At 39.8% G+C, this 14,056-nt stretch overlaps 1 protein-coding gene across 1 annotated transcript in view; it reads left to right on the top strand.

Annotated features, from left to right (window-relative positions):
* The first annotated feature begins 924 nt into the window (after positions 1-924).
* Positions 925-14,056, top strand: part of LOC145990353 (prion-like-(Q/N-rich) domain-bearing protein 25) — a 41,414-nt gene continuing 28,282 nt past the window's right edge. The window contains exon 1 of the mRNA XM_083126054.1: positions 925-1,094. Within this exon, the coding sequence (XP_082982180.1) occupies positions 1,001-1,094 (94 nt within the window). The 5' untranslated portion in view covers positions 925-1,000. The remainder of the gene's footprint in view (positions 1,095-14,056) is intronic.

Genomic DNA, 14,056 nt, shown 5'->3' on the forward strand with positions numbered 1-14,056 from the left:
TAACCCATTTTAAGTTCTCAAAATTGTAATGGTAGGATGAATATGAACTCTGCTTATTAGAGATTGCGTCTTGACTGCTCTCGGAGCAAGCGCCTCTTACAATTACAAGCCATCAGCAACTCGAGTGACAATCGCCTATATACTCTGTCCCGGCTATCTCTGGAACAAGCGAACGAAAGTAAGTCTATGCGTAAGTACTGACGCGAGACGACTCCACCAATGAACACGTGAGAGGGAATGAGATTGTGTGGAGGTTGGGGGAAAGAGACTGCAGTTACCAGCCTTCGCAGCAGCTTGTACTGCTTCGCTCTGCCCACTCTATTTCCCCCTCTTGTCTACCACTATGCACGGCCGGCCTTGCTCCAGAGATTCCGCGGATAGAGTATAGTAGAGCCGCTATAAGAAAAAGCCATTGAGGCAGACAACAGCGATGATTGCTCGCAGTGGCCGCATCATTTGCTTTCAGGAAAAAGCACCTTTACATTAAACTTTAACGTCGTCCCTTATAATCAGGGGTACCGGGTTCGATACCCAGTGGAGGCACATAGTTCACTTTAAACTGTAGATCCAGTCCCAATTAGCCTTACTGTGCATAAAGTAGACTTAAAACCTCAACTCAACCAACCAACAAACATTGAACTTTTACAGTGCATATCAACAACGCATCAATTATCAAGTTTACATTATTTGGCGCCTTCTTGTGGAAAAACCGAACTTCCAAGCCAATGAATTAGCTAGAACAGGAAAAGTTGAATTCGGAAGAAGAAGACATCCTGGGAAATGTAAACGAAAGAAGTCTTCCTATTTCGGAAATCGATTCGTTACAGTTCGAAATCACGAATGCGTTGGGACTGTGTTATCTTATCAAAGCTTACCTAAAGCCATTGCTGTGATAAGTGAACAGAGATAGGGCTGGCTCTATTCTGGTGAGCTTCGAGCAGACTCTGGAACACGCCTGACAGGATTCGTGTTGATTTTGGCCGTTACTTTTCCACATATCATGGCGTCCCCTCACAAATTATTGCTGTGCATAGTTTTACAGTGCCTTTTCGTGGGCCATTTTATTCACTGCCAAGAGAATGTAGAGACTAAAGGTAAGTGCTATGCATTTAAGTTTTACAAGATGCGATATTGGTATTCTGATATTTTCTTTTCTTTCATACGATTTTCTTTGGAGGGCGTGTTCTTTCTCACTGCACATTTTTCATCTATTAGATACCGTAAAAATTGACTCACATTTCGTTTTGATCTATCAGTATTTATATTAAATTACTAAGTAGCATTTTACATCTCCGTCGTTCATTAGCAGCGTTTAGAATGAATGGTGAGTTGATGAAATGGATGATATTACAGAAATATTCATGCCTTACTCAGTATTTGAACCAAGTAACTTAATTTTGTGGCTTTAATGCGGATGCCTTATTGTATTTGATTAGCTGATAAGTTCTGGACCACGCCCCACCCCCACAGACACGAAAACCATATATAAGTATACAACTTGCTACAAATTACGCAATGGTGAAGGATTTATTGATTGTATTAGGTTATTTTGCGTCGCTTTTCTGCCACTTTTTACTAATCGCGACGATGAGGCTGAGTGATAATACAATGAAACTGATGAAGGAACACTCAAAAACTATCCATTCCCAGACAGAGAGTGCAATGATGGCGAAGGCAGTAAATATACTATCGAAACTTTTACGCTGATTGCACAAAGGTACTGTACTTAACGTATATTGGATAAATGCACAGGTAATTTTGAACACAGTTTCCTCCCAGCCTTGTAATCAAGGGGTCCTGGGTTCGATTCCCGGTGGAGACACATCATTGGTTCGGATCCCACTTTAAACTGTAGGTCCAATCCCGATTAGCCTTACTGTGCATAAAGTGGACTTAGAACACCAATTCAATCAATCAAATCTTCCCAGCTACCTTCAGAAGAACATAGACTCGCATATAATGCTGAAAATATATATGGTGAGAACTCACTTTAAAAGAGGTAGATGGGAAGTAACTACAGGGAGGTTATTTCAGTCGTTCACCGCCAGCGTGACGGCCGTTCGTCGGAGTCTTCATGCAACAGGTCCCGGCAAATTGCGTTCAGGAAGTCCGTAACAGAAACCGCTTGTTTTCTAATGTTTCCACTTTTCACAATTACAGTTACAATTACAATTGAAATAAGCACATACCTTGTCGCAAGGATGCTGGAAAAGGTGTCCTCGCAAATACAAATATTTCTGGCACCTTATTCCTGACATCTAATCTTAGATTAGACATCGCTACTTTATCCTCAGTTGACATTAAGGGAAGACAGCATCCCGGCGCATAAAGCAAACCGAAAGCGTAAAATGATATTTAAAAGTAATAATAATGATGATCACTAACCTCCTGTGTTATAAGAGATGTTGAAAATGACCTCCTTGAACCTTCTTAGGTTCAAGAGATCCTGTCTCTCGTAATTCCCTGACCACTTTTCTGCAAGAATTCGTTTTCACGTAATTATCGTACATAAAAACTCTCTGTTCAAGAGTATATTTGTTTAACGGCATAAGTAATGAATGAATAACAATTAACACACAATAAACACTGGCCATGAGTAGCACATTACAATAACACAGTATAAACAACACGCGTACTGATAAACGCAAACAGAAGTGAACATGAACGTACAGTGACTACGTCTGGTAGCTGACAGTGTTGCTAACCATTTTTCGGCAATGTCCCTACAGACGTAGTCAAAATGTCCCTACAACTGACCAAATGTTCCTGCTCCACGTAAAGCGACTAAAAAAAAAACACCTCATGAGCATGCAAGACAGAAGATAAAATATACACATTTACTTACCAAATCTTTCTGCTCTGTGCTTCCACAATTAATGAAGGAGCGAATTTACAGTACAGGACCCCTCCCCGATTTTTGTAATATTTGGCATACTCACTAATTGAGGCCTCTTAATCACGAATTTGAAGTTAAAATTTGTGGGTCACGTGTAGAAATTGCAAAATAAGTTAAATTGAGTGGTCCGCGATCGGCACGATTGCTCATTATTTACCGGAAGATTTTGTGTTTCCAATACTTAAAAAACGAAATATACATTCATGATATTACTACGACCCCAAATTTTAACTATGTTTGCTTATCCTAACCTAACCGTACCTGAATGGTTCGTGGGGCTATCCGTCAATGGTTTGTTGGGCTACCCGTGCATGTTTTTTTCGAGCCCAAATTTTAACTATGGTTGCCTTGCCTAACCTAACTTAACCTAACCTTACCGAGAATGGTCAGTGGGGCTATCCGTGAATGGTTTTGCGCTAATGGTGATTACGAACCGATAAAAAATCTTATTTTCGTAGCACTTTAACGGCAAACGTTCATCATCGAAGACGCCATTTTCGTATCCTGCAATTTTATGATTGATGTACTGTTGCCAAATTTACCTGTAATCAAATTAGTTCTTCTACATCGTGATTGTCGCTGTCACGTGTAAGGACGTTCTTTGGGCAATATACTGAAATCCATAAGTTTTTTAATTAGCCCACAGCCATCCTCCTGCACACTCAACCTAACAATCTGTACAACATTAACAACTTTTTACTGTTCTCTTCCGCCATTATTACACAATTCATGCTCTCCAAGTATGAAATCAACAGTGTGGCAACGCTGTAGAAAGCGTAACTAATTGCAAACGTCAATTGTTCATATCAACAAATATGGCTACCATACTTGTATACGGAGAATCATTGCGAGAATTGAAAAGCTTATTTTACAATTTCTACACGTTAATGAACAATTTTTTCACCTCACCCCAACATGTTAACTTGAGATAAATCATCACGACTAATTATTTCGTGAGTATAAGACGTAGCATAGAAATTACAGAAGGGTCCGGTATTGTAAATTCTTGCCTTAATGAATAATAGGGGTGTGCGGGACAGAATTTTTTGGGTCGGGACGGGATCGGGACGGTAATTTTTTTAAATCCCGACCAAGTCGGAAAATTTTCGGGACGGGAAATGTTCGAAATTTTCCGAAGCACTGGAAATTTAAGTCATTTTCACTTTAAGTGATTGTTTTTGCATTTCTAGAATAAAAATTTACAATTTTCGATAAGTTCCAAAAACTTACAATGCAGAAAACGTCGAGAATTAACGACTTTTTAAAGTGACCATTCGGTATTTCCCGACTGCTCGGGATCCCGAAAAGTCGGGAAGTCATTTCCCGAAGTCGGGATTGGGACGGTAATTTTTTTTCCCGATCCCGGTCCTGACTTTTCGGGATCCCGCACACCCCTAATGAATAACGTTTAGTCGTTTACTATTGATTATGTTATTTGAAGTCATACATGGTGTTGCTGTGAAGAGATAGATGTTGGTTGGTGATATATGCTGTATTTCCTGCAGTCTTTAACAATTTTGGTCCCATTTTATTTCCCTTTGTTGTTTTTGTATCACTGAACATTGAAAATATTCTTTCCGTTTCCACGTTAGAATGGGTCAATGTTAGCACTATTTTCGCGAGAGTGGAAATGTTTTAAAAAAAGAACGTGCCTTGAAAGTTTTTGGTAACCGATAACATGTTCCAAAATTCTGATGGAGACTTGTCAGTTAGTTCTTTTTTTTCCTCCTCGCTAAAGTATCCAGATAAACTAATACATAAAATGTAATTTTCCAAGATTGAAAAAAGTACCTACGATTTCCCTCATTTGGCAAAATCTGTCCCTACGTCCCTACGCGGGCGAAATTTAGTGAAAAGTCCCTATGCGTAGGGACATGTCCCTACGGTTGGCATCACTGCCGATACGTGCAGTTTGAAGCGCCCTCTCGCGGCTGACAACTCCCCCAACCTCCGATAAGTTGCCGGCGCTGTCGCGACAACCGAGGATAAAGTAGCGATGTCTAATCTAAGATTAGATGTCAGAAATAAGGTGCCAGAAATATTTGTATTTGGGAGGGCACCTTTTCCAGCATCCTTGCGACAAGGTACGTGCTTATTTCAATTGTAATTGTAACTGTAATTGTGAAAAGTGGAAACATTAGAAAACAAGCGGTTTCTGTTACGGACTTCCTGTAATGCAATTTGCCGGGACCTGTTGCATGAAGACTCCGACGAACGGCCGTCACGCTGGCGGTGAACGACTGAAATAACCTCCCTGTACAATCCAAAGTCGTAAAGTTCAAATTATAATCATTTTCGAGAGAAGCTGTATCTCTGTCTCACTGAAAAATCGATATATGTATTCAATTGCACTTGTAATGCTGCCAATGACTTTCTCTCCTTCTCCTGGTGTAATTTACTTTCAAAAATATGGTGGACTTTGAGCTTCGGATCACGACCTCAACCTCGACTTGTAGAATACTAAGGAACACCGTTCAAATTTTTCTCGGTAGCGTTTTCAAAACTATTTCCATAAACTAGCGTTTGGCTAGAACTTAGCCATCACATCGCTTGTGCTACAAGTTGCCAACATATATCTTTTAGTCCGTGGCATAGAACAGAAAGGTGACGAAGCCGGCAATTAGCTAATCTTGTGAACACGATAATACCACAAGGTCAGAGGCTCTGAATTGAAAATTTTATCTCTGCAATATACCTTCAAGAAGAACTACACCGGTTTTGCATTTGAGCATTTGGCAGATGAAAAAAAAAAGATTTCTCTCTCTCTCTCTCTCTCTCTCTCTCTTGCGTGAGCTTCAAATTCTGCAGATATTTTCAATGCTTGTCGAGACTACTACGAGCCTAGTATCTCGTAGCCTAAACGAAACTGACAAGCATTTTAAGGCATCACGTGATCTACAATTTGATAATAAAAATATTGAATATAGCAAGTGTTTCCGGAGGGATAGGGGGAGTCGAAGAGTTCTTGAGTTGAATTTTTTTAAGTAGCCAGATACCTCGAGATCTTTGTCTGGTCTTCTGTTTGAGACTAATGGGTTAACGAGTTTAAAGATGACAAACAAATAATATTTTCCTTATATTGCGCACGCGTCACGTCCAGAAATATTTGCATTACTTTGGAGTACTGATCCAGACTTGCATTTGAGCGAAGCAGACACCTCCCATACACTTAGCCCATTTCATACTATCATATATATATATATATATATATATATATATATATAAAGTTACACTTGAACCACCAATCATAAAGAAGTACTAAATCCTACCAAAACACTTGGGGTGGTTGATGCGCAGGAGAAATAGTCCAAACTTCTTCTGTTCCTCTGGCTTTAAAGATGATGCTTCAACAGGTACTACTCATATTAAAATTGCATGTACAATTATTATCTCATATCACGATAAGTAAAAAAACTCAGTCTTCTCTCTTACTGTCCCGAATGGCTCTGAATTAGTGTTCTGACTAACGGCACAGTCTTTGAGTGAAGAGGCTCTAGGTTTTTCCATTGTTGAATTGGTTACGTAGACATGGAATGTGCGTACAAGCATAATTCCTGAACATTGAATACAGGAGAAGGTGAAGGGGTGGGATTAACACCTGCCATGCTGAAAGTGCCAGGTGTTGTGTGTTTTGCGGACAAACCAAATACTTAAAGTAGTGCAGAGAATAGTGATCTGGATAACCGTGTACCGCCAGACCTGTGGGAGATGGGTTAGCCGGCTTTAGCACTGGCAGCAGTCCCGATTGATGTCTGGTCAGGGAGCGCAAAACGTGAGTCTAGTTTGCCCGTGCACACCTGCGTTTCTTTTGTGCTTTGTTAGGTTTTCACGAGCTAAGCCAAGCTAGAACGGATTCCAAATTGTTGAAACTAGGGCCGACCTCCGTGGTGAAGTGGTAGGCGCGGCTCGTGCATTGTTTTCCTGGGTGTTCACCAAAGTCATGTAACACCTACTTTTTTCGCCAAATAAGTGGAAAGGGTGGGGAATAACATGTTTTTCCAGATTTTTCTTTCATCTGGGAGTATAAGTTTTATAGCAGAGTGTTCGAATAAATTTAGTGCTGATACGACAATAAATTATACCTTTATTTAAAATTTGGGGGTTGTCTGAGAAAAGAAGGAGAAACTGTTAAGAGGGTATTGGAATATGTGAATAAATCACTGAACCAAATAGTTTCATGCAGCCCAAATTATAATGAATAACGTATCAATTGTAAACCATACCTGTAATTTTAAAGAAACGACTAGTCAGTACTGTAGACCAGTTCTTAATGAGGATTCGCAACCAATGACCTGTGCACACTAGAAATCTAACCTGAGACCCTTTGATTGAAATACAACAGCTTTGTTCAAATTTAGGGATGGTTGACCAGAACCCACTTATCTCTAACTTCCTTTCGGTGGACGAGAAAGGTTGATTACGTTAATTATATCCATTTCAAGCGATCATATCTTACTTTCGCAGACAGCAACAACAAGACTGCATCAAATTTTGCAACCTAAGCACAGTCCACACCTCGCTTCACTCAAAGCATAATTTAATACTAATTCTAAAAACTATCCAATCACTTCAAAAACTAACGAACTTGAAACATTGAAACCTGACAGGGTTAGTCACGGTCACGTCTTCTTCTGTTGTCTAAGATCGCGCCATTCTTTTACTTTTGCGTGCTTGAAGTGTTTCCATCTTTGAGGGAAAACGCCTGAATGCATGGACGAGTTATTTTGTTATGCATCTCTTTAATTTGAATTTATCGTATCTAATTCCAACTCTCATTCATTGCCACCCATCCGTGTCTGCCACAATCTTGTAATTATTTTCAGAAGTTTGACACAGGAGTGATACAAAGATAAGAATGACTTTGTTTCAAACTTGAAGCCCACAGGGCAACACTCTGATGGAGAAACCAGAGAGGACGGTGACTTCTGCTGCAGGTTCTGCAAGAGCACCAACTGTGCTTGTCCCTTTTTCGGTATTAAGGTTCTACCTCGAGGTTCTTCCTGTCGCCCGCTGTTTTAGCCTTGGTAGGAGTTGTCATGTGGGTGTTCAATTGAGATACTGCACCAGTGTGGCTGACTCGCGGTTTCCCTTTCATAAAAATAGAATTCGCCGTGTTACGGCCACAAATACGTTCCTTATTGCGTAGGAATATCATCAAAATTTTCGAAAAGGTAAGCGCATTGCTTATTGTTCATTCTCGAAGTGAATATCGTAAGGGGGTTCATTGCTCATATACGTTACAGGGCAACCTCACTTGTGGAGTGGTTAGCGCATATCTTGATATAACAAAATGTTCTCGATCAATCCGTGTATAGTTTTTCAAAGAAACCTTTTAAACCAGCAGTTGTGGCCCACACATGTTCTTCTCAACAGGTAGTACTACACAAGTGCCAGTCCTAAATCTGGATAAAGCATAAAGGGAAGGGTTGTAAAATGATAAGTAGGAGATGACCTTCTTGCCCTCAGACATGTACGCAAATTTCATGTCACCTACCACTTCCAGCAACGCTTCACTTTCCCTTGTACTCAAAGCCCACGAATGTGTGCATATTCAATGTACGCAACGTCCCCGACACCGATGACTTACCTTAACAGCCTTACATCATTGAACAGAGCAAAGCGAAATTGTCACCTTCTGTTCTTTAGTGACGAGCTGGGTTACCCTCCTTGCAGACACACCACAATAGGTACAAACTTTTCTATGCTCGCTAGTGACTTTTAACTTTGCACAATTCTTGCCGTAAGCTGGGAACAGGGTAGTTGAAAAATGGTACCTTATGTACAGTAGGGTGGATTGAAAAACAGTTTTTTTTCGAAATCGGTGTGCGGTAATGCTTAAAGTTTGTGGTTGGTGGTCCTTATAACCCATAAAAAATTCCAAGTTGATCGGATAATATCTTCAGGCTGCGCTTTTTAGTCAAAATTTCAAATTTTTATGAAAAAATGTCCAAAATTTGCAATTTTTCCTGATGAGTTCTCGATGTTTCTGGAGTGATTTAATGGCAAAGCATTACATATATTGCTTGTATGTTGCTTAATATTAACGGTTTAGTGTGTTTGATTAAGGGAAAATGGTTTCTTAGTTCGCCAAAATTCGTCAGAAAACGCCAAATATACAGAAATGTTACGGATGTTGGGTAGGCAATAACCCGCTATAATTACTCGACCCCACCGACTTAAATTTACCTAAAACGAGAAGGTAATAGGAAAGGAAGTAAACTGCAGCTCTTAGTTCATCGACTAATCGACTATCCAGCACTCACCACGAGGGAGCGGGGAGCGTAAACTTTAACGACAAATTTTGTCAGTGTCTTAAGAGTAGGTGATGGATTTGACGTTGATACATACAGTCGAATGATGCGCCCTGCAAGAGTCAGCTCCCATGTGGTTTTACATCAAATGCAATGGAACTATCAAGGACGCATCAAAAAATCTGTGGCTAACATTACAGAAAATGGAGTACTTACCAAACGATTTAAAGACTTTTCTCTATGAACGTCTTCAAAATCATGCTTTCTGGGGACATCCAGAAAACATACTTGTTGGTATGTTGGCAGACAGTCGCCCAAATGTGCGTCAAAACGCGGCGAAGAAGATCCTGGAAGCAAGAAAAAGCCAAAGCCAAGCAAACAACACCATTAGAAAATTTGCACCCCCAGTGATTAACTTTAATGCCAAAGATTACACAGATTTTAGTGTACTGGGGAAAAGAAGAAATAACATAGCCTCCAGTAGCACACTTACTTACCAATGAAGACTTAGAAGAGATCGCAGCAGGAAGAGACGATTCCCTAGGAAAACTGCAGACTTTTTTTGACCTGCAGTGCCATAGCCAGGCAGTGGAACGTTGCGTCAAAGATGTAACTGCTGCATCAATTGCTGTATGTGGTTATGACTCCCGAGATGGCTATATTAGAGCTCGATTGGAGGACAGGAAAATATTACAAAAGTTTGATACCAAAGCGGACTTTAAAACCTAAATAGGCCAGTCTACCTGGGTGGGCGGGCGGCATTCGATTGCAGCCACCTCCACGTGGTGAGTGCTGGATAGTCGATTAGTAGTCGATGAACTAAGAGCTGCAGTTTACTTCCTTTCCTATTACCTTATCGTTTTTGGTAAATTTAAGTCGGTGGGGTCGAGTAATTATAGCGGGTTATTGCCTACCCAACATCCGTAACATTTCTGTATATTTGGCGTTTTCTGACGAATTTTGGCGAACTAAGAAACCATTTTCCCTTATTCAAACACACTAAACCGTTAATATTAAGCATTAAATCACTCCAGAAACATCGAGAACCCATCAGGAAAAATTGCAAATTTTGGACATTTTTTCTTAAAAATTTAAAATTTTGACTAAAAAGCGCAGCCTGAAGATATTATCCGATCAACTTGGAATTTTTTATGGGTTATAAGGACCACCAACCACAAACTTCAAGCACTAGCCGCAGACCGATTTCGAAAAAAATGATTTTTCGATCCACCCTAATGTAGTCACAAGCAATAAAAACGGGATAGCTAGATCCTGAAATGTACCATTCCCTGCAAGGCGTTATGTGTGTTGCCTACCTCTACGGCGATAAGTTGATTTTAATAGCAAATTCTCAATGGCAACTTCTACCGTCTCCGTAGAGTTAGGCAACACACATAACGTCTTGCAGGGAAGCGATTATTTCAGGATCTATACGCTGTCCCGGCTATCTTTGGAGCAAGGCCGCGTATAGCGGCAGCGAAGGCTGTTAACTGCATTCCCTTTCCCCTTCCACTCAATCCCGTTCCCTCTCACGTGTTCATTGGTGGGGCCGTCTCGAGTCACTACTTGCGCAGATTTGTTTTCATTCGCTTGCTCCAGAGATACCCGGGGCAGAGTATAGATGTCCCATTTTTATTTCCGGTGACTGCACGTCTGCAGAAACTTTCGTGGCATGTATTTGAGGCATTTTTGATTCTAGGAATACAATTGGAAAGAGCTGCAGGTCCACCAGCAGCTGATTGACATGTGTGCACAACGTGTACTACTATTTAAAAAAACAAAAAAAACGACAAATGACTTTTCTAAGCAGACAAGACGTTACATGTTTTTTCCTTATTTGAGGAGGGTTACCTTGAGAAGAGATTCCCATAAGAATTACACAGCCTTATCTGCAGATCATGCAATCATGACGCATATGTTTGTTCCGTACTCTTATCGAAGGCAAGCCAACTATCAAGGAAAATATATCTAGATGTATTGAACTTTCACGCCTACTTCTTAACATTTTTCTGATTATGTAATTCTGAAACAATGTAATTCATTGACGATTTTCTTCGAAAGGACTCGTGGCGCCTGAAACCCACGCCTTCCTGTAGATTGGACGAAGCAATGACTTGTTTCGCCCTTGCCATTGCAAGTAGGTGTGAGCAAAAATGGCCGACAGGAAGTAAATGTAAATGGTTGACTAGTGGGGAGGATTTTTAGGGAATGGTGTCTTAGGGGGGGTCTAACAGGCGCGTAGTCAGGCAGGGGCCAGGGGAGGGGCTGAGGCGCCCTTGGAACTGCCGTCAGCCACCCTTGACATTAGGTAAAACTAGTTTGTATAATTTGTGTGCAGTGTTACGGGCTGCTAATTTAATAACTAACTAATTAACTCAATTAACTCAACTGAACTGAGCTTAGCAACGCAACAACGAAGAATCGCTCGCCTCACCTGCTGGGCGAATTAAACATTACATGAAATATAATACGGTCAGGATAAGTGCCTAACAGTCGGAGTTACCGAGAATAAACCTAGGAGGATATGATTTTAAATACCTGAAATGACGTTACATAATACTACGGTGTTTCTGAATATACACATATATTAAAGCACAGATAAATAGACATTACATCTTGCCCTCTTTCACTCGATCTCACATTCATTCTCTCATTCTATGGCATATTGCGACAATATGACAAATACAAAGGTTAGATTACTTACTACTTTGACCATACTCTTGCTCTGTCTTGGCTACATTGCCTTTTACAATTTATCGTTTAGGATTTTAAGTATAAAGTGAATAATTGTTCCTTGTGCGAACCCCTTCTATCTTTTCTGAAGGTATAAACTTTTCCTTTGATGAATTTATCCTCCTAACGTGTGAAATGCCTTACAACACGTGCAGATGATTTGTCCTGATCTAATGACAATAGAGGTGTGATACGGATGGGAAACGCATTATTTTAGTAATATTTGTATTCAACGTTCCTTAAAAGTAACTAAGTTACTGATTGTAAAAAATAACTCCGTTACTTGATTGATTGATTTATTGAGTTGGTGTTTTAAGTCTACTTTAATCACAGTAAGGCTAATCGGGACTGGGCCTACAGTTTAAAGTTGAATCCGAACCACTGTGTGCCTCCACCGGGTATCGAACCCGGAACCCCTTGATTACAAGGCGACGACGCTACGTTATAGTTACTTGAAAAGTATCTAAGCTACTTTTAGTTACTTTCTGCTGGAAATTTTTCTTGTAAACAAATTACACAAAATAAATATTGATTTATTATAATAAAATAAATATATGAAGACCAACGTGTGCTTTACTTATGTTTGTGCACAATAATTATTATCAATTTCTCAGAACAAAAGAAAATTAAATACAGGGTGCGGCAATGAATCGGGCGATTTTGCAAGACTGGATATAAGTACAGTAGAGCGTCGATTATCCGAACGTCGGTCAACCGAACGACCGCTTAACCGAACAGTGTACTCGCTCACTTTCAGATATCTGTAATGAAAAAAGTACGTGACTTAGCTGCTCGTAAGCGTGTATGCTTGCTTAGACAGACCAAAATAAAGGATTTTTTTAAACGTTAATTTTGTGTACTGTGTGTATTGTTCATGCAAAATGCGTATGTAATATGTACATATTTTTGTTTAATAAACTGTACCACATACTATATATTCCTACTAAAGTTGCCTTTGTACGTTACTTTGTAATACATACTTAAAGAGATGCCTGTTTTTATGAATAAATTTACTGTACAGTACTTCTTTTTGGCAAATAAACATGTACAGTTCGATTATCCGAACAAACCAGTTTTCCGAACACCCATGTCCCCCAATTAGTTCGGATAGTTTTTGCATCAGAGGTGGCTACCACCATCTTGCAGCCCCTGTATTACCATTCAGTTACGATGGAGCCGTAGAACAAGGCACAGCGCGCATTCGCTTAAAAGCGAATTACGAAAACAGTTTGGCCCGCCAGATTACCGGATCACGACGCGTGTGATTATTTTCTGTGGGGGTATTTGAAAGCAAAAGTCCTCTAGCCAACTTCCACTCACCATAAATAAACTTGAAAATCGGATCTGGGAAGAGGTGGCTCAAATTTCTACCCAAAGACAGAGTTTGTGGAACGAAATGAAGGCCATCGTTGTAATGTTATTCTCAAATAAATCAAATTGTAATGTTTGCATTTGTATTTTCTTCTGGTGTTCTCCTTCAATGAATAAAGTGGTTCATTTTGTCTTAATTATGTACGTATGTGTTATGTAATATTTTGTCCTAGTGTGGAGTACTTAAAATCACCCGATTCATTGCCGCAGCCTGTGTATCCGTAAGTCAAGAACCATATCCATACTAAACAGGCATGGGCATCAGAATGATCCATATGAATGTGAAGCTCCATGCCTAGTATCTAAGAAATGATGACGGTTGACCAAAAGGTCAGAATACTGTGTGAATGATAGATATTTTAGTCTTATCACTAAGGCTGAGCCGATACCACTTTCAACCGATACAGATACTCTCACTGATTCCCACCGATACTTGAAAATTGTAATAATTAAAAGATTATTTTTATTACTTTGATTTATGTTATTATTATTACGCGGCGCTTTTCCTCTTCTAATCACAACGATGAGGATGAATGATGATATGATGAAATGTATTGAAGGGGAACTCGCAAGAACACCCATGCCGGGATTCGAACTCGGAACTTCTGGTGTCGTAGCGCTCTGTGATATCTAGACCTCGGATTCTTAGGTTCTAAAAAGTGTGCTTTTAGTTTCCTAAAATAGGTTCTAAAATCCTAAAATTCTAAAACTCTTAAATTAGGCTCTAAAAATCATGAACCATGTTCCAAAAAAAACTAAAATGGTTCAAAATTCCTGAAAAATAATGAATATTTACAATTGTTAA

The sequence above is a fragment of the Lepisma saccharinum genome, chromosome 1, assembly GCF_977018435.1.
Source record: "Lepisma saccharinum chromosome 1, izLepSacc3.1, whole genome shotgun sequence".
NCBI lineage: Eukaryota > Metazoa > Arthropoda > Insecta > Zygentoma > Lepismatidae > Lepisma > Lepisma saccharinum.